The sequence below is a fragment of the Gopherus flavomarginatus genome, chromosome 5 (assembly GCF_025201925.1).
Source record: "Gopherus flavomarginatus isolate rGopFla2 chromosome 5, rGopFla2.mat.asm, whole genome shotgun sequence".
Taxonomy (NCBI): Eukaryota; Metazoa; Chordata; order Testudines; family Testudinidae; genus Gopherus; species Gopherus flavomarginatus.
The window spans coordinates 96,933,255-96,959,762 of record NC_066621.1 but is presented as its reverse complement, the minus strand read 5'-3'; the positions used below and the strand labels follow the sequence as shown (position 1 = coordinate 96,959,762).

The following is a 26,508-nucleotide window of genomic DNA, read 5'->3' as shown; positions in this document are numbered from 1 at the left end:
GGCTATTAGCCAGGATGGGCAGGGATGTTGTCCCTAGCCTCTGTTTACCAGAAGCTGGGAATGGGCAACAGGGGAGGGATCGCTTGATGATTACCTGTTCTGTTCATTCCCTCTGGGGCACCTGGCATTGGCCACTGCTGGAAGACAGGATACTGGGCTGGATGGACCTTTGGTCTGACCCAGTATGGCCGTTCTTATGTTCTTATATCATTCCTACATATGTTCTCCTCCTGCCTCTGTTCTAAAGATGGGCTCTTGGACCTTTTCTTGGCTTCACGGAAGTAGCAAAAAGAGGTTGCTACACCTCACCATTGTTCATTTTTCCTACAACAGACTGTGTGCTTTCCTCCATGCCGCACCTTATGCATGGGACACCTTCCCTGAACTAATCTGCAAGGTTACTATGCTCTCCTCCTGCAAATCCCTCCTCAAGACCCATTCCTACTAGGTTGCCTTCACAAATATTCCAGTTGATAATGCTCGTTAGCTCTGTTTATTTGATAGTATGTTTTATCCCTCTCCCCGCACACTTCAGATGTTGTAGAACCAGGCATTAGCCACTGTTGGAAGACAGGTTACTGGGCCAGATGGACCTTTGGTCTGACCCAGTATGGCCGTTCTTATGTTCTTACTAATATTGTTTCATGATGTTAAAAGTAGGATGAAAGGCCTCTTGCATGAGGCACCATAGACACTGCAGTAATGGATCAGACACATTTTCCATAGCTGTGTAAACAGAGCAGCCCGAGATGCCATTGAGTCAGGTGCGGGTCTCTTGGATTTATTCATTTATGTTTTTCTCCCTGTGTGTTCAAGGCTGTCCAACTTACCTCCACTCCTTCATGCTGGCCGAGGAGGGTCTGCACACCTGGCAGGTCATATCCATAATCATCTATGTCCACCACTGCCTCTTTCTCCTGCATCCAACCCTTTAGCTCATCTACATCATGATCATACTGGTGAACTTGCTGGGCTGCTCTCAGATTCTGAACAAAGAAATGGTTCACTAGTGGCATCATCCACTAGGCAAGGTGCCACTCTGCTCTGATGTTAAGGAGCCTAAAGTGACACACTGATGCAAAGTATGGTAACATTGGAGCTGCTGAGCTGTTCAGAGGAACATGGTTAAAAATACTATAATACACATTTACTTTTATTCCAAGATCAAAAACCTGTTTTTAAACAAACAGCTAAAGCTGCTAAGATATAATAATGTACTTAACTGCCACATCAGTTAAACCTATGTGCTTAACAAGGAAATTAATAGTTAAGGACATCATATATTTTACTTTGTGCACATACCAAACACAAACATTGGGTCAAATCCTGGGCCCTGTTCTTTGTGTTACCATATTGATCTGAAGCTGCAGGAAGCTTAGGGAGACAGAATATATTGGAATTGGCCAGGAGATTGGACCTGAAACTTATCTTCTTACAAAAAGTGTTGAAGGATTTTAAGGACCACAAGTGATTAGTTTTCAGTTTAAGCCTCATCTGAAAGATGTTCTATATGTAATAACCGGTAAATACCAATCCATTTTTGTCAAGGATAATGCACAGGTCAGCAAAGGCTATAAGGCAATATTTGAATGAAAAAAGAGAGCTGTCTGCAACACCCTTTTTGCTATTGCAACAAATGAAATCCAAGAACAGCAGTGGCACCTGCCTGATGAGTCAGAAAGGGAAGTAGGAACAGTCAGGAGCTTTAGTGCTCAAAGTGCATTTTATTTAGTTGTGTGCATCATACCTCTGTCCTTGTCTGGATGGCTTGGCATAGTCTCTCCCATGTGTCATTGACCTGACGGGTCCTCCTCTGGATATCTCCTATTTGGCTGTGGCACTCTTTCTCCAGGTGGGATGCTAATTCATTTACCGAGAAAACCTTAGTATGTCCCAGAGGTTTCACCTCCTTTATAAAATCTTCAAACTTTTTCTCCAGCACCTGCAGAAAAAGGATGGGGAGGCAGATTCAAATATAAAGAACTTCTACAAACCCATGCCACCAACCGTGAAGGAGGCAAAGGGAACTGATCACTTCTCTGCCATGTCCTACAGAACTTTCCTGGAGTGTAAATCACTTAAAGTCAGATTTCCTCCACTCATCCCCAGAACAAAGCACCTCTTGCTGTGAGGAATCAACATCTTATGTCACACAGAGAAAATCACCTACCTCCTTGATGGCCTGATATGTCAACCAAGAACAAGCCAAGAGCAGGAATGGAAATGCAAACAATTCAGACTCTTCCCATAAGCAATAGTTGTTGAAAGTATACATTCAATGAAGCAACTATAAATTACACCTCTCTGCACCAGCCTGGCAGCATTGTGCCTTCAAAGGAAATTAACTCTGGGGTAAGCAATTAGTGGTATGGATGCTCTATCTCAGGCTTTTTCGCTGAGGGTGCTACAGATTTATAACCAGAACCCTAGTTCCCAGCCCCTTTCTAGCCAGCGCTGGGCCCTCTTTTGGGCTATGCTGGTCTTCTGCAGCCCTCTGTCACAGATGAAAACAGGATGTGACAGCTTTATTTTGCCCCAACTTTGTCCTCTGGTTGACGCTGCCTCAGAGAGCCCTGCAAATGGGTTAACCAGGCAAAAATTAGACTCAATGTGTGTAAAAGAGACAAACTGATTTTGCTTAATTTTTGTCTGTATATTGTGCTTCAGTGCCACCAGCTATACATACTATAAAGCGAATACCTTCCCAGTTCTACCAGACAGGAAGCTTTTTACCTCAACATCTTCCAAATCCTGCCCATAGTCATCTGATTCTGCCACAGCCTGTCTGCTGGAAAGCCAGGCATCCACTAACTGGATCTCTCTCTCAAACTGGTACAATTGGTATTGTTCCTGCAGGTGTCTCCTCTGGGTCTCAGCTCTCTGTAGAAGAGACTTGTAGTTTTCTAGAACAGCCTGGAGCTTCAGAAGCATGGCTGGACTGCAAAGAATAACAATCAGCAGCCATGTCATTGGGTAGAGTACTTAGCCAGTAAAAACTATTTCTGCTACTATGTTTCTAAGTGTCTTGTAGCGAGGTGGTGTGGCTCCCCTCCTCCCCAGGGAGGGTTGAGCCCCATCAATCACCCCCCAGGGTGGAACCGCTGGGAGGAAGTCCCGCCCCTCAAAGGGTCAGGCGGCGACCCGGAAGGATAAAAGCCGGGCCTCAGCCCTCAGTCAGGACTTGGCCGCCGGCAGGAGCAGACGTGCCCGCTGACTCTCCTCACCGGGAAACCGCAGAGCCCCGCCACCGCTACGACGAGGAGCTGCCGGAGCTGCCCCGCAGTCACTACGACGAGGAGCTTCCCCATCCCCACTACGGCCCCGAGGAGCCGCCAGACCAGACCTGGTCCGCCATCCCGGAGGTATTCCCGGACCTACCGCCCTGCCCGGACTGGGAGGAGCCCATGGTACTGGACACCCCAACGGACCAAGTAGGAACCAGGGGGGAGGTTGGAAGTAGCCCGGGGGCAGCTGACTACAGTCAGGCTGCAGAAGGCCCTGCACCTATGTCAGTGTGTTTCGGTCAGGACCTCCCCACTGACTGCCACTAGCGGCGTCAGCCGCTACTAGGGCCCCGGGCTGGAACGCAGAGGAGTGGGTGGGCCTGCGTTCCCCCTGCCACCCGTAACCGGGTGGCAGACTCCCCCTCTTCCCAGCCTAGTGCTGCTGCTCTGCCCTGCTCCAGAGGCCAGAGCTAACTGTTACTGTGTTTGTTGGGGCCCCACCCGACCCAAGGACTGGGCCCCCTTTGACTTTGCCTCTGCTCTGCCCTGCCCCAAAGGACCAGAGCTGATAACTGTTACTATGTTTGTTGGTGCCCTGCCCGAACCAAGGGCTGGGCCCCTATTGACTTTACCACTGCTCTGCCCTGCTCCAAAGGGCCAGAGCTTACTGAACTGTGTTTGGTGCCCCGCCGGAACCAAGGGCTGGGCCCCCTTTGACTTTGCCAATGCTCTGCCTTACCTCAAAGGGCCAGAGCCGAGAAACTACAGCTGCGTTTATTGGTGCCCTGCCCAACCTGAAGGCGGGCCCCCTATTATTTAACTGTGTAGCTGTTCGGTCCCACACACAGGGCCCGAACCGCCGGAGCGGACTGCGATCCCGAGGGCAGAAGCCCTCGGACGACGAGACGAGGCCGGTATGGCTCCCCTCCTCCCCAGGGAGGGTTGAGCCCCGGCACTCCCTCGTCCACAGTCTCTTTAGCCCTCTAGTGTTATCAAAGCTGAACTTGCGGCAGCACAAATACAAGAAGAAGGAAGAATCTAGTAAAAGGTGAATTATGTTAGAAGTGTGAGAACCAATAGGTTCAGGAAATTAAAATATCTTATTTCAGAGAATGATCCTTTTTTCCATCTTCTCCCTCCCTCCCCTGTGGCAGAAAAACATATTGGAAAGAGAAGGGTAATGAATTATGAAGAATACTGATTTGCTTAATTCCCAGACATGGTTAGCTCAGATCCTTTAAACAAATGAGGTCTGGATGAGAACTGCTGGAAGTAGGCAGGAGCCAGAGAAACGAGGCTAAAATCTATAACCTTTTGTTGTTTATGTGGTTCTGTTGTGTTCACTGAATAACAGGAAATCATGAAAATGAAAGGTATGTTTTTGTTGCAGTGGGAAGGAAGGGCTTTAAAATGTCTCCTGACAACAGTGTTTCTGACCGAGTTACTGAATGGTTAATGCGGGCTACTCCTCTTTTCAGTTTGTACCTCTCTAGCAGGTTTCTGTTACAAGTGGAACAGCAATCCGGTTCCATTTTCCTACCTCTCTGGGTTGTCACTGTTTATTAGATTGGTGCCAGTCTCCTGAAGCTTATCAATTCGGGGCTTGAACCCTTCCACGTCCAGCTTGGTAGCCTCCAGTTTACGAAGCAACACCTGGGTGGTTTCTTCATTCTTCCCACAGTCAGAAGTCTCAAGGATGAACCCCCTCTCTGCCATCCAGGACTCCACTTCCAAAAGCTGTTGGAAATGCAGGGATAAACTTGAGACACAGATATTCACACATGAGAAAGAAACCTGGGAAGCAGTAATGCTCTAAGAGATCTAAAGTTGATAGTGGACAGCAACCTAGATGTGACCTTGCAATGCAATATAGTAGCTTTCATTCTGAAAATTATGAGACTAAACCCAAAACTCAGAGTCATGTAGTAGGCCCCCATTGTGGTAACTGAGGAAGGATTTTATCTCCCTCCTATCTGTATAAGTACTTGCTAAATATGAAAAGTCACAAGAGTGGTTTGGGATTCTGTTTGCCTTCTGAGTTAGATCTATAGCCTTCTATATGTGGGAAAGTCCTCTTCTATTGTAAGTCCTAAATAATGTGAAATGTTTAGAGAATGCACAGAGTATGGCCTCCATATTTAGAAGGTCATAAGGATTGTTGGTTTTCATTGTAAAGAACTGTTGCGCTCTAGAAGTAAGAGGAACTGTCTGGCACAAGGAAGGAGAAATGTTGAAAGACATTAACTAGGTTGTAACTTTGGGATATTAAGAGAAACTGCTTAAAGGATCCAGATTGTTAGTAGGGCAAATAATAAAATACAATCCTTGAAATGAATCAACTTAAAAAGCCTCCTACAAGAAAAGGATTAAGGAAATTTGTTATACATCAGTGCCATTTTCTGGTGACCAATGGCAGCAGCAGAAAAACTAAGAGCTGAAATCTGAGGACCCACTTAGCTCTTGTCCCATAGGAATCAGAGTGTGGCCCCCTCCAATGAGCCTGATGCTAGAGTGTATAAATTGAGGCTGTCATGTGTTCAGGGAGCAGATGGAACCCAACACAACAAGCTGCAGAATCCCAAGTGTGACCGACGCCCATACCAGCCATGTGGAAGGACTCTCCCCCTTTACAGGGTTGAGAGCAGTGCTTAATTTGTGCCAGTGCTGAGTGTTGGCACCTCTAGGCTTGGCAATTCATAACCCTGACACTTCTGGGATTGGCACATCAGTTATGAAAGTAAAAAAAATGCTTGAGCCCCGGAACCTCTTTCATTACAAATTAAGCACTGGTTAAGAGGATAAGAAGGGAGATTTTGTCTCAAAGACTGTATTTCCCCTTCTATTCTTCAATAGAAATAGCTATAGATTATCTTGCTGAGTCTACACTCTCTAGTGAGACCGCAAATATCCATATTTTAGATTCTAACACCTTTATAAGTCCAAGCAAATTGGCCTAAGAGAGATTGAAAACAATAACTTTAAGCAACTGCTTTTAATATTCAAAACTTGTCCTTTTTGGACCAGTCTAGTCTAAGAGAAGTAACCACACTCTTCAAAGTGCCTTAAAGACAAATGGAACCTTGGAAGTGCGACAAATGTGTTAGGTAATAAAGAATTGCTGGCAATAAGACATTTTGGTAATTTACATTGTTCTTTGATAGAAAAGACGGTTACTTACCTTTGTAACTGTTGTTCTTCGAGATGTGTTGCTCATATCCATTCCAGTTAGGTGAATCCCATTCCAGTTAGGTGTGTGCGCCGCGCGTGCACATTCGTCGGAAAACTTTTACCCTAGCAACTCGGTGGGCCGGCAGGTCGCCCCCTAGAGTGGCGCCATCATGGCGCTTGATATATATCCCTGCCGGCCCACCCGCTCCTCAGTTCCTTCTTGCCGGCTACTCCGACAGTGGGGAAGGAGGGCGGGTGTGGAATGGATATGAGCAACACATCTCGAAGAACAACAGTTACAAAGGTAAGTAACCGTCTTTTCTTCTTCGAGTGATTGCTCATATCCATTCCAGTTAGGTGAATCCCAAGCCTTATGTAGGCGGTGGGGTCGGAGTGAGATGTCGCAGAATGAAAACTGCTGAGCCAGAGGCTACAGCATCTCCTGACTGTTGAACCAGGGCATACTGCGAAGCAAAGGTATGGACCGAGGACCAATGGAGCTGCGCGACAGATCTCGTGGGTAGGAACACGAGCCAGCAAGGCGGCAGATGAAGCCTGAGCCCTGGTAAACTGCACGATGATGTGGCTTGGGGAAAATATGAGCCAAATCATAACAAGTTCGGAAGTCTGCCATCACCCGAGATGTGATCCTCTGAGAGGAAAACAAGCAAGCCCTCCCTTTGGCCCGCTACCGTGACAGAGCTGGGGCACCTTACGAAATGGTTCTGGCAGCGCAATATAAATGCGAGCACTCCACAGATGTCCAAGGAGTGCAATGGTTGTGCCCATTGCGTTGAGCTGTGGGTAACATGAAAGGCCGAAACCACCTTAGGGAGGAAAGCCGGGTGCGGTCATAACTGCACCTTGTCTTTGTGAAACCTAGTGTACGGCGGAACCCTCGTAAGAGCTCTGAGCTCGGAGACCCGTCTGGCCGATGTAACAGCTACGAGGAAAGTTTGTCGTCCAAGACGGGTATATCAGAGGGCCAGTCGTGAACGGCTCGACTGGGGGAGACATAAGTCTGATTAAAACTAGGTTGAGGTCCCAGGTTGGGGCTGGCGGCGCACCCGAGGGTGCAAGCTCTCCAAGCCCTTGAGGGATCTCGAACCCATAGAGCATGAGAACACGGAACGTCCACCTTAGCCTGGCTGGAAGGTAGAGATGGTTGCTGAGTGTATCCTCAGCGATGATACTGCCAGGACCTGCCGCTGAAGGCCAGAGGTAGGCCAAATAGAGGGGGTCGAGACCTCAGCAGGAGCAAGATCGAGCGTATTGCAGCTATAGAAGAAATGCTTCCACCTGGCCCGGTACGTTGACCAGGTGGAAGGCTTCCTGTCACCCCGGCTCAGTTACGCAGCGGCCACACCGTGAGGCGAAGAGGCTGCAGGTCCGAGTGACGAAGCCTGTTGTTGCCCTGAGTGATGAGGTCTGGGTGGGGTGGCAGGGTAATTGGGTCTGTTATTGACAGACCGAGCAACGTGGTATATCAGTGCTGCCTGGACCACTCTGGAGTGATCATGATGATGCGCGCTCTGCCCCTGCGGAGTTTGAGCAGGACCTAATGAACCAGTGGGAACAGTGGGAAGGCATAATGGAGTTGGCCTTTCCACGGCATCAGGAATGCGCCCAAGACCGATCCTGAGGAGAGACCTTGGAAGGAGCAGAACATCTGGCATTTTCTGCTCTCTCGGTGAGCGAACAGGTCTATGTGAGGAAACATCTCCGCTTCTGGACAGCAGAACGCCTCACATGGGGCAGAGTGATCACTCGTAAGACAGGAAAGACCTGCTGAGTCCAAGCGCCAAGACGTTCCGAACGCCTGGGAGAAGGGACGTCACCAGCTCCATCGAGTAGGCCATGCAAAAGTCCCGGAAATGGATGGCCTCCTGACAAAAAAGTGGGGGGGAGGACCATGTCCCTCCCTGGATACTTATGAAGCACATGGCCGCTGTGTTGGCTGTAAACACCGAGATACAACGGCCTCACAGCTGCCACTGGAACCCCTGGTACGCCAGGCGGACTACTCTCATTTTTGGGGCATTGAAGTGGAATGCCAGCTCCCGAGAAGACCAAAGGCCTTAAGCTCGGAGGTGACCGTGAGCACTTGAGCAGAGAGATGATGCGTCCGCCGTCAGGGGCAGTGAGGGCTGGGGCGGAGGAAACCGCCTCCCTGCCCACACCAGGGAGGGAGTTAGCCACCACTCTAGGGAGCCTAAGGTGCTCGAGGGAACGGTGACTACCATGACCATTGGCTCCCTGTCCGGGTGGTACGCCGAGGTGAGTCGGACTTGGAAAGGACGGAGGCGGAGCGTGGCATGTTTGGTTACCAACTTGCGGGCAACCATGGACCCAGGAGACTGAGACAAGTACGAGCCGAGGTCGTTGGGAAAGCCTGCAGACCTCAGATGATTGTTGCCATCGCCTAAAACCGCAGTTGTGATAAGCAGGCTCCGGCTAGGTAGGAGACCAAGATAGCTCCTAGGAAGTCCAACCTCTGCGTGGGAACCAGAGTGGATTGCTCTATAGTGATCATCAGGCCTCGACCTGTGAATAAGACCGTGACGATGCCCACGCGCTGAGTGGTTTGTGTCTCAGAGTCTCCTCGGATAAGCGAATCGTCCAGATACGGAAAAACGCATATCCGACATCAGCGAAGGTAGGTGGCGACTATGGCCGTAAACCAGAAGTACTGACAGTCAGCTAGAAGGCGGAGGTATCTCCTGTGCGGAGGGAAGATGGCGTAGCGAAAGTACGCGTCCTTCATATCCAGGGCGGCATAGTAGCCCCCAGGAGGCAAGGATGGAATAATGGTTCCCAGGGATACCGTGCAGAACTTCAACCTTATCCTAAACCGGTTGAGTCCGTGCAGGACTAGGAAGGTCTGAGACCTGCGTTCGAGTGGGGAACTAGGGCATAACGGGAGTAAAACCCCTTGCCCCTTTCGTCCATCGGCGTCTGCACCTCTTGTACGAGGAATTGCTCGTGAGAGGGGTCCCTGAACGGGGACAGGGCTGGAATAAATTAGAGGTGGTATCTATGCTCCACCGTGCGCAGGATCTAGCGATCTGAAATTAACTATGGCCACGCCAGGAGAAAGCGGGATTGGGATCCCGGTCTGTGACTGGTACACCGCCCTCAGGCGCACCTTGGAAGGTTCGTCTGCGACCGCCTTGGCCTCGCCGTTTGCCAAAGTCCTGTCTCTGGCTAGGCACAGAGTATGGCGGGTGGGGGCAGAAAGGCCTGCGTTTGGTCGCTGGCAAATGCATGCTGAGAGAGCGCATTAGGACCCTATCGTCCATTAGGCTTGGCAGCCTGGGGCTGTCTTTGCCGCGAAAGGCCTTTACCACAAAGGGTAAATCCTGAATGGCATACTGCAGCTCCGGCCGGAGGTTTAAAACCTGGAGCCATGAGATGCACCTCATGGCGACACCAAAGGCCAGAGTCCTGGCTGGAGAGTCTGCTGCATCGAACGAGGCCTGGAGGGATGCTCTGGGTACCTTTTTCTTTTCCCCCGTCCTCCAAGACGGCAGCGAACTCTTGGCCGGTTTCGGGGCTGGCGCCCGCTGGCCATCATATCAGAATCGTGGTCCTGAGCATAAGATCTGCGCATGTGGGATGACACGCATGCGTGTCCGGATGGCCATGGAGGTACTAAAAGAAGGCACAGGCAGAGTCTCTGACTCTATCGGACCTTGCCCAACTCGGCACGGGGAGCCGGCACCGGGATGCATACCGGTACCTGGAACGAGATCCAGACCCGCAACCAGAATGGTGCCTGGAGGTCGACCGAGATCTCGAGGCTCGGGGAGAGGCTACAGGAGACAAGGTACCTGTCGCGGTGCCGGGAGTCGGAACGGTGCCGATAGCGGGTCGGCGAATGGGATACCGACCGGTGCAGCGAGTGCGACTAGTACCGATGAGGAAAACAGCACCGGGACTGCAAGTGGTGTCGGGCGTGCCGACAGGATCTGGAGTGTCTGCGGGACCGTGATCATGAACGGTGCCGCTCTGCTGTGCTGACAGAGGATGGTCACATGAAGAGACTGTATTACCCGCACCGGCGGTGCCGGGGTCAGGCAGCATCGACTCTGTCATGGCAATGAGATCCCTCGCCGTTGGTAATGCCTCCAGCATGGAGGGAACAGCAGGCTCAACCACAGTGCATACTGGGGAGCTGTCAGGCACCGGATTCGAAGGCCCTCATGGGACCGGGATCGACGGTACCGAGGTCGTCAGAGCTTCGGTGGGCGTCGGTGCCGGGCGATCCGAGTTAGATGAGCTGTGTGGCTGCGGTGCCGTCGGCACGGAAGCAGCAGGAGCAATAAGCTCAACCACGCGCGCGCCGGGGAGCCGTCAGGCACCGGATTCCACGGCCCTTGTGGGACTGGAATCGACGGTGCCGACGTTGTCGGTGCCTCAGAGGTGTCGGTGCCGGGCAATCCGACTTAGACGAGCTGGCTGCGGCGCCGTTGGCACGGAAGCAGCAGGAGCAGTAGCTCAACCACGGCGCGTGCCGGGGAGCCGTCAGGCACCGGATTCTACGGCCTTTATGGGACCGGGATCGACGGTGCCGACGTCGTCGGTGTCGCAGCAAGTGTCGGTGCGGGGCGATCCGACTGAGACGAGCTCTCTGGCTGCGGTGCCGTTCGCACGGAAGCAGCAGGAGCAATAGCTCAACCACGGCGCGTGCCGGGGAGCCGTCAGGCACCGGATTCTACGGCCCTTGTGGGACCGGGATCGACGGTGCCGACGTCGTCGGTGCCGCAGCAGGTGCTGGTGCCAGGCGATCCGACTAGACGAGCTCTCTGGCTGCGGTGCTGTTGGCACGGAAGCAGCAGGAGCAGAAGCTCAACCACGGCGCGTGCCGGGGAGCCGTCAGGCACCGGATTCTACGGCCCTTGTGGGACCGGGATCGACGGTGCCGACGTCGTCGGTGCCGCAGCAGGTGTTGGTGCCAGGCGATCCGACTTAGACGAGCTCTCTGGCTGCGGTGCCGATGGCACGGAAGCAGCAGGAGCAGTAGCTCAACCACGGCGCGTGCCGGGGAGCCGTCAGGCACCGGATTCTACGGCCCTTGTGCGACCGGGATCGACGGTGCCGACGTCGTTGGTGCCTCAGCAGGTGTCGGTGCCGGGCGATCCGACTTAGACGAGCTCTCTGGCTGCGGTGCAGTCGGCACGGAAGCAGCAGGAGCAGTAAGCTCTACCACGGCGCGTGCCGGGGAGCTGTTAGGCACCGGATTCAATGGCCCTGGGGGACTGGAATCGACGGTGCCGATGACATCGGTGCCTCTGCAGGTGTCGGTGCCGGGCCATCCGACTTAGGCGAGCTCTCTGGCTGCGATGCAGGTGGCACGGAAGCAGCAGGAGCAGGGGGCTCTACCACGGCGTGTGCCGGGGAGCCGTCAGGCACCAGCAGGAATTGTAGGCTCTCTCAACCTCGGAGGAAGGGAGCGGTGCCGAGTCGACTTCGGTGCCGGCGACGGCCGGTGCCGAAAGGCCTTGGCAGTACCGGCGGAGTCCGGTGCCGAGGAGGCGCTTCTGCCAGCCGCTTGATCATCGCTCGGCGCCCAAGGTGGAGGGGTAAGTGAAAGTCCCGCTCCTTTTTGTTCTCGGCTTAAAAGCCTTGCAAATGGGGTACTTAGCTGTCAAGTGATTCCCTGAGGCACTTCAAACAGGAGTCGTGTGGATCTCCCTTCGGCATCGGCTTCTGGCAGGCCGAGCCCATTTTAAAACCCGGTGAGCCGTGCATGGGCTCCGGCACCGGGTTCATGGAAGGGGCTACTTCCTGAACCCCGCTAACAATTATCAATCTAACTATGTTAGCAGAGAAAAAACGTATAACTATACAAATATATATATAAAGGAATTATAACTGTATAACTATATACGAGAACTACGAGTAGCTAGGGAAGTGGAGGTCAGCTAAGCCGCGCTCCACTGTTCCAACGACCGACACGGGCGGTAAGAAGGAACTGAGGAGCGGGTGGGCCGGCAGGGATATATATCAAGCGCCATGATGGCGCCACTCTAGGGGGCGACCTGCCGGCCCACCGAGTTGCTAGGGTAAAAGTTTTCCGACGAATGTGCACGCGCGGCGCACACACCTAACTGGAATGGGATTCACCTAACTGGAATGGATATGAGCAATCACTCGAAGAAGAACTGCTGAGCCTCAGCTCTAGTAAGTGATCATTGCTTTCAGGACTGTATTGTGTGTGTAATATACACAATGGATGTGTGTACATTTGAGTGGTGAACTGTTGGTTATGTATTTATGTGGTTCTGGGTGAATTAATAAATTGTTGGTTGGTTAAGAATAAGCAAGTGTCCTGATTTGAGAAATACTGTTCAAGTTAAAAGCTGACCTGAAAAGAACCCAGCATTAAATTAGTAAGCTAATGCTCCTTGGACTCAATTAAAAGGGGTTATTCCATTGGATTCTATTATATACTGACAAACCTAATTTGTTAGATTTCAGCTTTAAAATCTAACTGGCACCCTGGCAAATTCATAAATTCACCCCTTTGGCACATACGAGTCTTTCTTACCTCACTGAGGAATTGATGGGCCTCGTATGATTGCATGAGTCTCCTTCTCCTCTCTTGAGCCTCAACCTTCAAGATTTCTACAGAAGCCTCCAGCTTCTTCAAACGTTTCATGATCGCCTGGGAGGCAGAATGCCCACCCCTCACCAGCTTCTGCCCAGTGCTGACCACCACTTTTGTTAGAGCATCACGGCTGCTAATCTCATTCTCCAAGTTCTGGAAAGCACAAATGAGAGACCCCAAATATAAGCGAGGGAGACTTTGCTACCTATATACTGCACTTAGCAGCCCAGTCAATCAGTTTAATAATTACAAATCAATGTCTTTTACACATTTAAAGATGGGCCAGGGCTGCAAAATTTGGATCCAGACCAAAACTTATTGGAAACTGAGGAGTATTTGGACAAAGTGTTTCGTTTGGACAGTTACAGAAAGAGAGGGTCGCTGCAAAGTTCAGCTCCTGATCTAAACTTCCCTAAGGTTTTGAGGTAAAATATCCTAACCACAAATACTTGCTATCGGGAGCAACCACCTGAAATACCCACTTGAATCCATGGTTATGCCATACTTTATGAGTTAATTAATGAACTTCTAGGGAACAGCCCCAATTTTCCATCAGTTCAACAGCTAAATAAATGTTTCTAGCTCTTCAACGTAATTCCAGGAAACACAGCTTTACCAAAAGGCCATTTCAAAGCACAACAGGAACACACAGCTACAGCCAAGACAGGGAGCTAATGGCAGCTCCCCAAGAACCTCTTCCAGGCCAGTGTTTAAAAACATCTGGCGTTTGCCAAACCAATTCAGTTCATTCCTATGCACACACATTCCCACCCAATGGTGCTCTTCCTGTCTTAACGGTGTCACTTACACTTTATTCTCTTGGGGGCAGGGACTCGGTTTTCACACTTGTCTGTCAAGGGGGCCAGGCATTCTGTAGGTAACAAAATGACAGCACCCTACACTCAAAGTATTTCCCAGAATTTCCCAGCCTGATGAAATAGTTCTGCTTACTTTGTAATTACTACGGAATTGAGCCAGAAAGAGAGTTACACTGCAGTGTTACATTATGTAGAAGAGATTCCCTCTGCAGCAAGGAGCCATACTTTTAGCTCAACTGGCAGACTACTTGTCTGTGAATGAAGGAGCCCTGATTATAATCTTATCTTTAATTTCCCCTTATTAATCTCAGCAGCAGCCACTATATTGCTGAAAAGTGATACCATGGCTGACACCAGCAGAACAGAATCCAGTGTCAAACACTTTGTACTGTGTATTAATAATAAGTCAGCAATGTGAAGAAGAACTTCACTATTTAATATTTAGGGGGGACATGTTTTCAAAGCTCCTTCATTTGTATCCACAGGAAATGGAAACAGTGGTGTGTATAAACCCTACATTTATCCACACAAATTGAATATTTGTGTGAACACGATTGCTATATATGCAGGTAAATATACACTTGCAGAGGCAGGTATTAGATATTTACTCACAAATTTCATCCACGCTCCTTTCTGTGCTAGCAAAGGTGAGACTGAATTTTGAAAACTTAGCCCATCAGGACTAGAAATAAAACAGCGGTGTTCTTTAGAGGGTGAAACTAATCTCACAGTAGAGTGGAGACCTGTTCCTGATCTTTAACATGAGATACTCCTCACAGCCAATGTAAAAGTGTCTAGTAGACTGTAGTAACTAAAAGGTTCAGAACTGGAAATTCGAATTAAAAGCTTTGAGGGCCAATCTCACGTCCATCGGAAGAACTGGCAAAATGTCAGGAAGAGCAGGTCTGTTATTTTGCAACTGTAATATACACTATTTTCCCCCAGACTAAAATTCTATTGAAATATTTCAAAACAGTGATAAATAACAGGGAGAATTTGCTTAAGGGGTCATCACCACAGTTCCCACGCTCTCAGCCCAAGCTCCTTCCCCTGGCAAATCCAACCCCAATCATTCAGTCCTTTCAGGGATCTAACTTACCTCCCTACAATGTCAACATTAAATGCAAGCATAAATTCGTCCCCACTTTCCATCTTCATGAAATGAGCCTTCCACACCAATTGCATGTTCTTAAAATCATATAAATTCTCCTATTTCATTTGTTCTAACCACTCACTTGTCAAAATAAAATCTACATCAAACATAAATTATTCACAATATACCTGTAGCCTCCACAGCAATATGCTGGAGAATGCTTGACAGCCCTTTGTTATAAAATTTCCCTTAATTCAAGGGATATTTGGGATGATATTCCCATCCTTTACAGGAGTCCACACCTTTCTAATAAACCACCTGGACTGGACATGACTTTTACCCCATGGCTTTAATAAAATACTGAAGAACTGATTTTTTTTTCTCTTGAATTGCATCATAGTGCACCAAGTGTCAGATATTTTAAAAATATATTCCCAGGGGATGATAGTTCTTAGTAGATCTTCTGGCCCCTAGCCCCTTTACAAATTACAGAAGTTTAACCAACAGGAGACTGGGGATTGTACTGAAATGAAGTGCCCTTTGTTACTCAGCAAAACCAGTAGCTGCTGCAATTTCTCTGCCATGAAATTCTTCTCTCCTGTCTCATCTATTGCAAAGGAGCAGATTACGCTCGTTGAAAAACGTGTGACACAGCTGCTGTTTCAATGGTATGGGAGATGACAAAGTTCCAGGTTCTCCTTGTCTCTGATGACACATCTGAACCTTGCAAAAATCGTAGTAACCAACTTGAAAATTGTTGCTAAAATGATGGAGGGATAAAGGTAGTAATGTTCTGTTAATTCCCTTATTTTTTCAAAAAGTGCAGGAGGAGAAGGTTCCTGTCACTCCCTCACCCTGCAGGCATCTAGAAGACTAATATGCCCTGGATGCATTTGCTGAGTTTAAAATTTTTTTCTTGGGACATCTTTGGCATGGAGAAGCCATGCCAGCATGCACAGCAGCTTGTAAAATCTATTTAGTATTGCAACAGCCAGGGTCGGAGCTCAATAATTTGCACAAAGGGATAGGGTGACCAAAGGGGAGTGCAGGGTACACTACTTGGAGTATTGGTGTGAAAATACGTGCCATGGGTGCAGTCTTGAACATTACAAAGGCACAGAATTGCTCGTTAAAGAGCACCCTTGTGAGACAAGGATAAGAGTCATCCCTGACAGTGATGGTTTCACTGTAACCAGAGCAGAGGAGAAGTGTTCCATTGTAGGCACACAGGCACCATCCCACGTTCTCCTGCTTGACTTCAAACAATGGGGACAGGACCGGCGCTAGGGGTTTTAGTGCCCTAGGCGCACGGCAATTTCACCGCCCCGTGCCCTGGTCCCGTGGCTCCGGTGGAGCTGCCGCAGTCGTGCCTGCAGAGGGTCCGCTGGTCTGTGGCTCCGGTGGAGCTGCCGCAGTGGTGCCTGCGGGAGGTCCACCGGAGCCGTGGGAGCAGCCGACCGTCCGCAGGCACGACTGCGGCAGCTCAACTGGAGCCACCTGCCACCCCCTCCAGCAAAATGCCACCCACCAATAATCCTGGCGCCCTAGGCGATTGCCTAGGCCGCCTAAATGGAAGCGCCGGCCCTGAGTGGGGATGGTTCCCATGCTACTTTACCTGGTGCTTTTCCTGTAAACTTTGGACAGTTGTCAGAGATTGGCCATAGTCCTTGGAGGAAGCCAGGGGGAGCTTCTCATGAACCCAGGCCAACTCATCGTCAACATCCCGGAAGAACTGGTACTGTAGCCTGCTCGATTCCAAACTCCCACGTCTCTCCTGCAGCGGATCACTTAGGTGCTTGTACCTGCAGATTTAAAATGGAACCAAATGAACACAACAAAGAGATCAAAAGGTAATAGAAGCAGGTGCCTTGGAAGTGAGAAAATAAATATAAAGGAGAAAGAGGTCGGTGAAGAGTAGAAGGGGACAGAGAAGTGAGAAAACGGGCAGACACTCGCATACCTGTGCACCACTTGAGCAACCCTCTCCTGTATCTCATCCGCAAGAAAATGCTTCTCTTGCTGGAATTCGCAGGCTGTGTCCACAAGCACTTGTAGCCGATCCCTATGACTAGCAACATCTTCCTCCAATGCCCCTTGTTTCTTCAGGAGACTATTCAAAACCACTAGGTCACTGCTACTGTCTGGAGCCTTCAGCTCACTTTCCACATCTTCCAGCCATTTCTCCATATCCTCCACACTCCGCTGGAAACGCAGGGCCTAGGGGCAGGCAGGAAGCAAATGTCAGCAGGCATTTAGGGTTAAAAAAAATCCCAACCTCTTCTGTTAAGGAGCATGTGTATCACTTTCAAAAACCTTTTCAGGGCTCAGTGAATTATCTCCTCTCTTTTGATGCAGTGTGCAAATGTAGAGAACACAGTCCATTGAACAAACTCACAGAATACAAAAAACTCTATGATCTGGACAAACTGGAGAAATAGTCTGAAGTAAATAGGATGAAATTCAATACGGACAAATGCAAAGTACTGCACTTAGGAAGGAACAATCAGTTGCACGCACACAAAATAGGAAATGACAGCCTAGGAAGGAGTACTGCAGAAAGGGATCTGGGGGTCACAGTGGATCACAAGCTAAATACAAGTCAATAGTGTAACACTGTTGGGGAAAAAAAGCAAACATCATTCTGGGATGTCTTAGCAGGAGTGTTGTAAGCAAGATACGAGAAGTAAATCTTCTGCTTTACTCCACGCTGACTAAGTCTCAACTGGAGTAGTGTGTCCAGTTCTGGGCTCCATATTTCAGGAAAGATGTGGACAAATTGGAGAAAGCCCAGAGAAGAGCAAAAAAAAAGATTAAAGGTCTAGAAAACATGATCTATGAGGGAAGATTGAAAAAATTGGGTGTGTTTAGTCTGAAAAAGAGAAGACTGAAAGGAGACATGATAACAGTTTTCAAGTACATAACAGGTTGTTACAAGAAGGAGGGAGAAGAATTGTTCTTCTTAACCTCTGAGGATGGGACAAGAAGCAATGGGCTTAAATTGCAACAAGCGAGGTCTAGGTTGAACATTAGGAAAAGCTTCCTGTCAGGGTGGTTAAGCACTAGAATAAATTGCCTAGGGAGGTTGTGGAATCTCCATTCATTGGAGATGTTTAAGAACAGGTTAGACAAACATCTGTCAGGGATGGTGTAGAGATAATGCTTAGTCCTGCCATGAGTGCAGGGGGCTGGACTAGATGTCCTCTCAAGGTCCCTTCCAGTTCTACAATTCTATGATTCTCTGAGATGCCCAAGGCAGCTGGTGGATGTGATAATTCAGCGCATATCACCTCTGCATCCTCCTCTGGAGGTCTGGCTCTAAACTAAATCTTCCACCAGCAGACACCACATGAGAACACAGCAGCAGCAACAGACTCCTCTTTGTGGGGTTCCCACCTCTTTGCAAAAGCTTCAGTGCATCTGGCCTGTGCTTTGTAGTAGTTTTTATGTACCACTGATGTGTAACTCCTTGGCTCCAGTGGCTTGGAGTGACAGAGCATGTGAGGCAATGGCACACTGATGAAACTTAGCGCTGCTGCCTTGCTCCGTCACAGGAAATGGCTGCAGAACCTGTCCCCAGCTTTACCTTGTAGGCATCCTCTAGCTTGGTTCTTTTTTCATGGCAGTTTTCCAGCAACTCATCCCAGAGCTCTTCCATTTCTTGCAGTCTGGACTGAATGGCCTCAGGAGCATAATGTCCCTCTTGAAGCATCTTCTCTCCCTCCTGCAGTAAAGACAGCAGACACCACCGTCTCTATTAGCCCACTGCACCATAATACACCATCCGTCTGTCTGAGATATGTGCTTGGTTATCAACACCCATAAGCCATTGCTTGAGGGTAAGAACCTGATGCAATAATCTTTATTAATCTCTTAGCAGAACAGGTGAGGTTTGGTGGGGATAAAAGAAAACACTCTAAGTCAAAACTGTTGCTGGAATTGGGATGGTAGTTGAGCTTGCCAGACTTTAGGCCTCTAGTGCTATTTGAAATGCCAGAGACCTATTGCAGCAGGATGTCTGGGAGTCAGGTACTGACTTACAAAAACACACTACAATCTCCTGGCAGAAGATCAATCTGAGGTGAGAGTATGCAGTATCTGTACTGCCTAAAGGCTGGTACCAAATCTGGTTTGCCAGCTTGGCATTAGTAGGTGCCCATCAACCCATTTCTCTCTGTTTAACACCTCTGGGTGCTAAAATCAGGACCACTTTGTGCACTGTATGATATAGTCTGAGTCTGTCAGTATTTCTATTATAACTCCCCAGTTTCAGATGCTTATAGATCAGTTGGGAAAAATAACATCCAGCAGGCTAGCAACTTTGTGGTATGTTCTCAGCCCGTGAGCAAGTTTGTATTATATCCTTCTAAAGTTAGATTGAAGCACCTTTTAGTTATGCAAAGGGGAGAAGTGGGAGAGGAAAGAACCCATAACAGGTTTCCAGTTGCAGATTTTCCTCTACAGAATCACTCAAAGGCCATCTTTGTTACATGAAGGAACCATAAAAATAGATCCTTTCAAATGACTCTTTAAAGGCACAAGATCCAGGCAGGTCAGAGAAGGCTGCAGCTGCACAATGCAGTATTCTACAAACAGTGAGTACTGCAATACCCAGGCACAAAGAGATGAGTGTGGGTTGAAGCTTCCCTCTTAACTCTAAAGTGTCTATTGTAAAGCACCTTGTACACAATTGGTGCAATAACAACAATTACTGTATTGAGTTTAGGTTAAATAAATATACACATAAGCATCTCCAGACTCTCTATCTACACCTGATACTCGATACCTGGCCAAAACTTGTCACGTTTCCCTCATGCCTCCCCCACTGTCTGGTTTTTGCCAAGGCAAAATTTTAGTGATAATTCCCCTTAAAACTCTTTGTTCCTCTTAACACCCTCCCTCTGATGTGCTCTAGGTTTTTGAGAGGTATTAATAAACTAAACTTCAAAACTCACTTTAGAGGTTGGTAAAAGTATTGCACCCATTTTGCAGATAGTAATGTGAGACAACACCATGTAGAACTTAAGTTACTTTGTCCTGGATCACACAGGTGCCCCTGCTTATTTAATATCCTTGTGATGCAGACATTCTGTTTGGCTGAACCTTTCCCACCAGCCCTCACTCCCCATATCAGCCCTGTGTCTCTTACAGCCTTGATGCTGTCTATGCGATTTCGGTTGGCCATGATCTCTGCGTGGAAAGTCTGGTGTTTCTGCAGCTTGGTCTTCAGGTTGCTCGGGTCCTTCCAGCTCTCATCCAAAGCAATACTGTTCTTCTCATTTATCCAGGCTGCGACCTTGGGGTGGGGGGAGGAAACAGAAGATGACAAGAATTTCAGAAGCTACTCAGATCTCATTTTTTAAGATCCCCTCTAATACTTCTAATACAGTGGGGCTAATTAATGGAGAGAAGCAAAAATGGCTGAATTCTCCTTTCTATGCCTCCGCAATCTCCTCCTGTCTTTCAAGAGGAGGAGGTCATCTCTATATCTCCAGCCACTACCATTCCGTCTACCTCACATGACACTAAACACAATGGCATTATCCCCTTTTCCAACCCTGTGTGCATGTGTGTGTGGGAAGGGGCTGTCTCCATAATTCTAACCACAAGTCCACTGTGTCTCACAGGGAAAGGATTGCCCAGCCCCATTCCACTACCTCTCAAATGTGGAATGCACACCCTTTAACGTCTACTTTTCCATCTGTACCACAGTGTCCAAAAGATATCTCAGGCTATATCTACCCTGAGCCACAGTGTGGACTAACGGGGCATGAACTGCAGAGTGCACCAAAGTGTTGCAACTTAACTGTCCTGTGTGGATGCTGTTGGCATGAACTAAAAAGTACCTAATTTGCATAAACACAGCTTTGTCTCAAAGAGGACTATGTTAACGCAAACTAGGTATCTATTAGTTCATGCCAGCAGTGTTCACATGGGGCAGTTAGTGCGCAACACTCTGATGTACTCTGCAGTTCACACTCCCATAGCACACACTGTGGTACAGTGTAGACAAGCCCTCTGAAGTGGATGGAATTTTAGGTAGGGAGGCAGGTGTGGTTTGAGGGTTGAAGAAGGTGCCTTCTTTCTTTATGCCTATATCTTCCCATCTCATCCAATGTCATCCCAGCCTCAGTTCCTTGGTTCTTTCCTAGTAAAAAAACTTCAGGGATTCATGCCCAAGCAGCACCACTAAGTCGTCAAATGTTTTAAGAAATCACAACAACGTGAGGAAGATATAACTGTACCTCAAATGAATTCTGCAGAAACCTCTGCAATAGCCTGGATTCCTCCAGCACATGCCTGCGAGCCAGGGCATTCTCCAGCAGTTTATCTTTTCTGAGATTAAAAAGAGACACATGAGAACAAAGCTACAGCAGAAGAGACTAGTTGGCATAAGTGGGTAGCATTTTAGCCTTTCACCTCTAAAACTCAGGTTTGCAATGTGACCTTAAGTTCTAGTGGATACCTATCAATATAACCCAACTATCATATAATTCAGCATGGCAGACTTGATGCTCAGGACTGGAATATCAGAGGTTCTGTAGTTAACCACCATTAAAAGTTGCATGTTGAAAACATGAACAGCACAGGCACACATGATACCTGTCACCAGCTAGCACTACCAATGCCTTCAGTGGATGGCTGTACAGGTTGCCACATGATCAGCAAGCTAATCTTGACATTGTGCCTAGATGAACATCACCTACAACATTTCTTGTTTCTGAAATACAGTTCAGCCGTAGAAGTTTATCATATTAAAGCTGCACCATTCTGAAATGCAGCCTCTCCCATTATTATAGACTACAGAGGAAACAGTATGAAGTGTGACAAGTAATTGAGGCCCTGAGTACTATATTCAAGTAAATTCATACATGAGATAACATGGTCACTATAATATATTTATATGTCCCATTTCATCCCAAAGGATCTCAAAGTACTTTACAAACTATTCACAGATCATTTCAGTCATGCCTAGTGTGAACAGCTGTTTAACAGTGCACTAAAACAACATGCAATGTTTTAGGACAAGATATGAAGAACACCTTATGCAACTGAAATTAAAGGATGAAATTTAGACAGAACACAAATACCCCCATTGGGAATTTGGTCAGGACTTTGGGTCAACTCCTTTACAGTTGTGAAAAATGCCAAGGGATGTTTAATGACCTCAATTGGTCATGACTGCCCTCTAGTTTCTTATCCATAAGGAGCTATCTCTATGCAGCACTGCATCCCTAATGCCAGGCAGCGACACTGATTCAGTACAGATGCAGAGAGATGTGTCTCTTTCTGAATCACCAACACCTCTTCCTGCAGCACTGAGGTGTTCCTTGAAAGTCTCCCATGGACATACTGACCTGCCTCAAGCTTTCTTAGCTTGCAAAATGTGGCAGGGCCTCAGCACAAAGTGCTGTGTGGATTACGTACAGACCAATGCCTATGGTTCTTCTAAAATATCTAAACAAAAAGGAGTAGAGCAGGAAGAGTCTCACCTGGACAAGGCTGGGTAACAGTGATAGGGAAAGGGGTTGGCTTTACCTCCTCAGAATAGCCTGACACTTGTTCATGATGTTCTCCGAGTCGTAATGCTTGCTCTGCCTCAGTTGCTGTGCAAAGGAGGCCATCACATTGATCTTCTCCATCTGGGCTTCCAGAGCCTTTTCAAACTGCATGTGTTTCCGCTGCAGGCTCTCCACACTGGACACAGAATCCTGGATGGGATTCAGTGATAATATCCATCGGTAGAAGGAAGCCACTCTCAATGGAAGTCATACCATCCACCACATTCCGGACTCAGGAATTAAACCATCATTACCCTTCCCTCACAAATCGTCCTGCAAATGTATTGGCCTTTGAATTTGAGACCACAGTCCCCTGACCTTCAAGGATTTTCCACCCACCATGTGCAGGCAGCAGTTCAGGATCTGTCTGCTTCAGTGCTGAGCAATCTGCTGGATGCTTAGCTCCATATGCTGGAGTGTAAGGACAGAGCACTCAACATTGCTCAATACAGAGAGGTGAAGGAGGTTTGGAGATACTGAACCTTCTCCTGCCCTCGTAGGAAGACACAGGATGGAAGACTAACATTTTAGTGGATTTGAGCCATGTTTAGTCATAATCTAACCTTGCAAGAAATATCTGCTGGAAGCACATAAATATGGCATGACAAGCTGGGATCAGGGTTGATGAACAAATATGTCACAGAGAGACACAGAGAGAGATTTAAAGAAGAGCACCAGATCCAACCTATGAACTTTAAGAAAGCTCAGATCCAGATTTGAACTGGATGACTCAAGTCCAGTTTTGTCAGAAGCATGGACACTGAAGTCCCCTGAACTTTGTGATCCGAATTTCATGACTCAGATCTCTCTCTCTCTCTCTTTTGCATTTCTCTGGACTTCCTATCCAGAATCAGAGGTGTCAAAATACTATAACTACTCAGGTATGTTTCTCCCATTACTTCTATCCTGGATGACACTAGAAAGCATTGGCAATCTCTTGAGGAAAGTTATCTTCATGAAAATTCTAGCCCTGTTTTCAGATCACAATGCACCAGAGAAGTATCCAAATATCCAGACATTTATATGAATCTTTGGATGCGTGGCCATCATCAGCAACATAACTGAAAGGCAGACGGAACTCAATAGTTCCGTGCATTCATGAGCTGAAGATGAATGGGAAATATAGCAGGGATTCATTGGAAGCCATATATTTCAATGGATGGTATTGAACATGTGTACATCCACCCCTGGAGAGACAGATACCAGACACCACCACCAGACATATTCCATGTTATTCACACTGATGGATATGTTTTCCTGGGCCATATGTGACAGGTCACAGATGTAATTCCAGCTTCCACCTCTAACAGGGGTAGGTAGAATATTTCACTATATCTGATGTTGAAAGCCTGAGCCTTCTATGTACAAAACAAATAAAAGAAACAGGATTCTGCATAAACAGCAAGATGCAGCAGGGACCTCCTCATGAAGAAGCGCTACATGGGGATTTTAAAAAGGCTCATAGGATGTCAGAGCATTTCACACCTTCCCCATCTTCTCATTGATGTCTCCCTGCTCCAATGGAAATGTTGTCATTATCCAGCTCACCTACCCCTAAATCCTCATTGGCCAAGAAGGCCTCTTTGCTGCTGAGCCAGCTCTCGTTCTGCTCCACATAGCCAAAGAATTTCTGTTTAGGGGAGAAAAAGTAACCGTGAGTTCAGCCTCTAGCCTGTAAAACAGGGATAATGCTCATCTGTAAATATTGGGCTAGTAAATACTTACCTGCTTTATAGGACTATTGTGAGGATTAATTAGCTAAAATACACCAAGCACTTTGAACATGAAAAGTGTATGTAAACAGTGTAAGTAAGTATACCATGTAAGTATTTAGCTATTATATACAACTACTCAGACTCAGGATACTGGATTTTTTCATATGCAACAAAAATATTTGTGGCATACGTGCTGATGCTGCAGATCAGAATCTAATACCTTTATTCACAATGAATAGTACCATACTCTGTGAGCAGTCCCAGTGGAGTAAGGTATTACTCAGTTTGAGAAAAGGAATTAGAATCTGGTCCTAAGTAAGTAGAAAAAATTATATTCTCATGAGCTTCAAAGTACAGAACACTCTTTGGGATCCTGTAATCCAGCATTTGCTTGACATGTCCAAGCCACCTAAGTCTTTTCTTACTAATCAACATTCCCATGAATGACCAGCACGATTTAACACTTCCACATTTGTCACCCTGTCTTGCCATATTATTTGAAGAATTTTATGTAAGCATCTGATATGAAGGCTGTTTATTCTTTTGGTATGTTTGACATAAATCATCCATGTTTCTAAGCCATAGAGAAGAGTGGAAGCACTTGGACAGTATACTGATGAGCACCATAGAAAATCCCACGAGGAAATTAATCATTCTCTCCTCAGAGCAGGGTTTGAATGGCGTGCGGTAAATAAGGCCTAGAGCCACATATTGAACAATGAGGAGAAAACTAAATATTGAATAGCTGCTCATTCTTTGAGCACCAGCCATTCTGTGCACCATGGAGAAAAAAGTATCAAGTAATTAAACATAGTATCATAATGCATATGGATCACTTGATGATTACCTGTTCTGTTCATTCCCTCTGAAGCACCTGGCATTGGCCACTGATGGAAGACAGGATACTGGGCTAGATGGGCCTTTGGTCTGACCCAACATGGCCATTCTTATATGCACCAGGGGATCAAATTAAGGTTTTACAGGCAACCTTAATTCTGGCATTCCTAACTTTTGAGTGCTTGACTTTGCAACCTCAATAACGTTCTTATTTTTTTTGTGTATAATATATAAATGACATGTTATCAGAGGAGTCTGATCACTTATGTCCTCACCACCTGTGGCTAACTCCAAATGAAGTCTGCCCATTCTTTTCGAAATCCCTCTATGCACTGAGGAAGGTTCATTGATGCTGCATTTTTCTGTTGATCACTTACTTGTAAGTCCTGGGCCTCAAATAGTTTTACATATTGCTCCTGCCATGCTTGGATCAGTTCAGACAAGGCTTGCTGCAATCTGGAGAGAGATTGGTGGATCTCCGGGGTTGCATAATGACCAGAGTTGGCAAGTTTCTGACCAAAGCTGCCAAGTGAGTTGAATCTTTCCATTCGGGCTTCAATCTCCGCCTAAAGTTCATTAGAAAGATTGATGTCAAAGGTTTATGGAAAGTCAGCTATTCAGGATATAGGTCTTCAAGGGAAGGAAATGGACTGTATTTTAACCTTCCAAGACTAATATTTGTATGGAAAATCATTCATCTTTGTGCTGTGTCATTGAAACAGCAAAGGAAAGTCTAAGCACATAAATATGGAAAACAAATACCCTTATTTCTCCAAGAGACACCGGTCCCCTGCAAATCAAGATTGTGATTCATTTGGGAACAGAATGGGAAATGTTTAGAATTAAATGGACGTGGATTTTTAAATTGCATAATGTCATCCCTTTCTCTCACAAAGGGTGGCCCCTAGATGGCAAAGTATACTTGGAATTTCTCTTCTCCCGTCATCTGCCAAATAAATTGGCAGCAGATTATTGCATTACAGACACTGTTTAACCTTCTTTCTTCGTGTTAAAGTGAAACATGTTTAAACTTCTCTTCTAAAGTGAGAAAAAGCTAGCAATATGTCTGTATAATGAATCCTTAAGGTGAAAATGTAATTTATTATGAGCCGTATACATTTAATGTGGAAGTTACAATATAAACTATTTGAAAATAAAAGAATTGTTCAGAAAAATACCATTGTGCACTCACTTTTTAGTGAGATGGACATGTAAAACATCACAGACAGCTGATGGAATATTAATCACCTGAAATTAACACTGCTGATTCTTAGATCCAACTTTTCCTTCACTATTAGGCCTTGTGGGCATAGCTTTTAACTTTGTGTAAATTAATAATTACAGTGCATTTTATGGCTGGAAATTTGGAATCTGTTTTGGGTGAGGCCTCTTTTTTTTCCTGCATTATAAAATTATTAACATTGTTGGATAGTTTCTGACATGAGAGAAAACTGGCAGCACATTAAGCTTGTACCAGAAGAAGG

The 26,508-nt window shown here is 47.2% G+C and overlaps 2 protein-coding genes across 4 annotated transcripts in view; one reads left to right on the top strand and one right to left on the bottom strand.

Annotated features, from left to right (window-relative positions):
- The window catches only part of LOC127051950 (uncharacterized), a 260,294-nt gene that overhangs the window by 15,739 nt on the left and 218,047 nt on the right, over window positions 1-26,508 (top strand). The window lies entirely within an intron of this gene.
- Window positions 1-26,508, bottom strand: part of SPTBN5 (spectrin beta, non-erythrocytic 5) — a 173,238-nt gene that overhangs the window by 27,158 nt on the left and 119,572 nt on the right. For all 3 annotated transcript variants that reach the window (XM_050954918.1, XM_050954916.1, XM_050954917.1), the window contains 13 exons: window positions 25,402-25,590; window positions 24,025-24,102; window positions 22,450-22,622; window positions 21,156-21,246; window positions 20,060-20,206; window positions 18,497-18,634; window positions 16,874-17,130; window positions 16,529-16,715; window positions 12,943-13,155; window positions 4,765-4,961; window positions 2,734-2,938; window positions 1,748-1,942; window positions 831-986 (listed from right to left, as the gene is read on the bottom strand). In XM_050954918.1, the coding sequence (XP_050810875.1) occupies window positions 831-986; window positions 1,748-1,942; window positions 2,734-2,938; window positions 4,765-4,961; window positions 12,943-13,155; window positions 16,529-16,715; window positions 16,874-17,130; window positions 18,497-18,634; window positions 20,060-20,206; window positions 21,156-21,246; window positions 22,450-22,622; window positions 24,025-24,102; window positions 25,402-25,590 (2,226 nt within the window). The remainder of the gene's footprint in view (window positions 1-830; window positions 987-1,747; window positions 1,943-2,733; window positions 2,939-4,764; window positions 4,962-12,942; window positions 13,156-16,528; window positions 16,716-16,873; window positions 17,131-18,496; window positions 18,635-20,059; window positions 20,207-21,155; window positions 21,247-22,449; window positions 22,623-24,024; window positions 24,103-25,401; window positions 25,591-26,508) is intronic.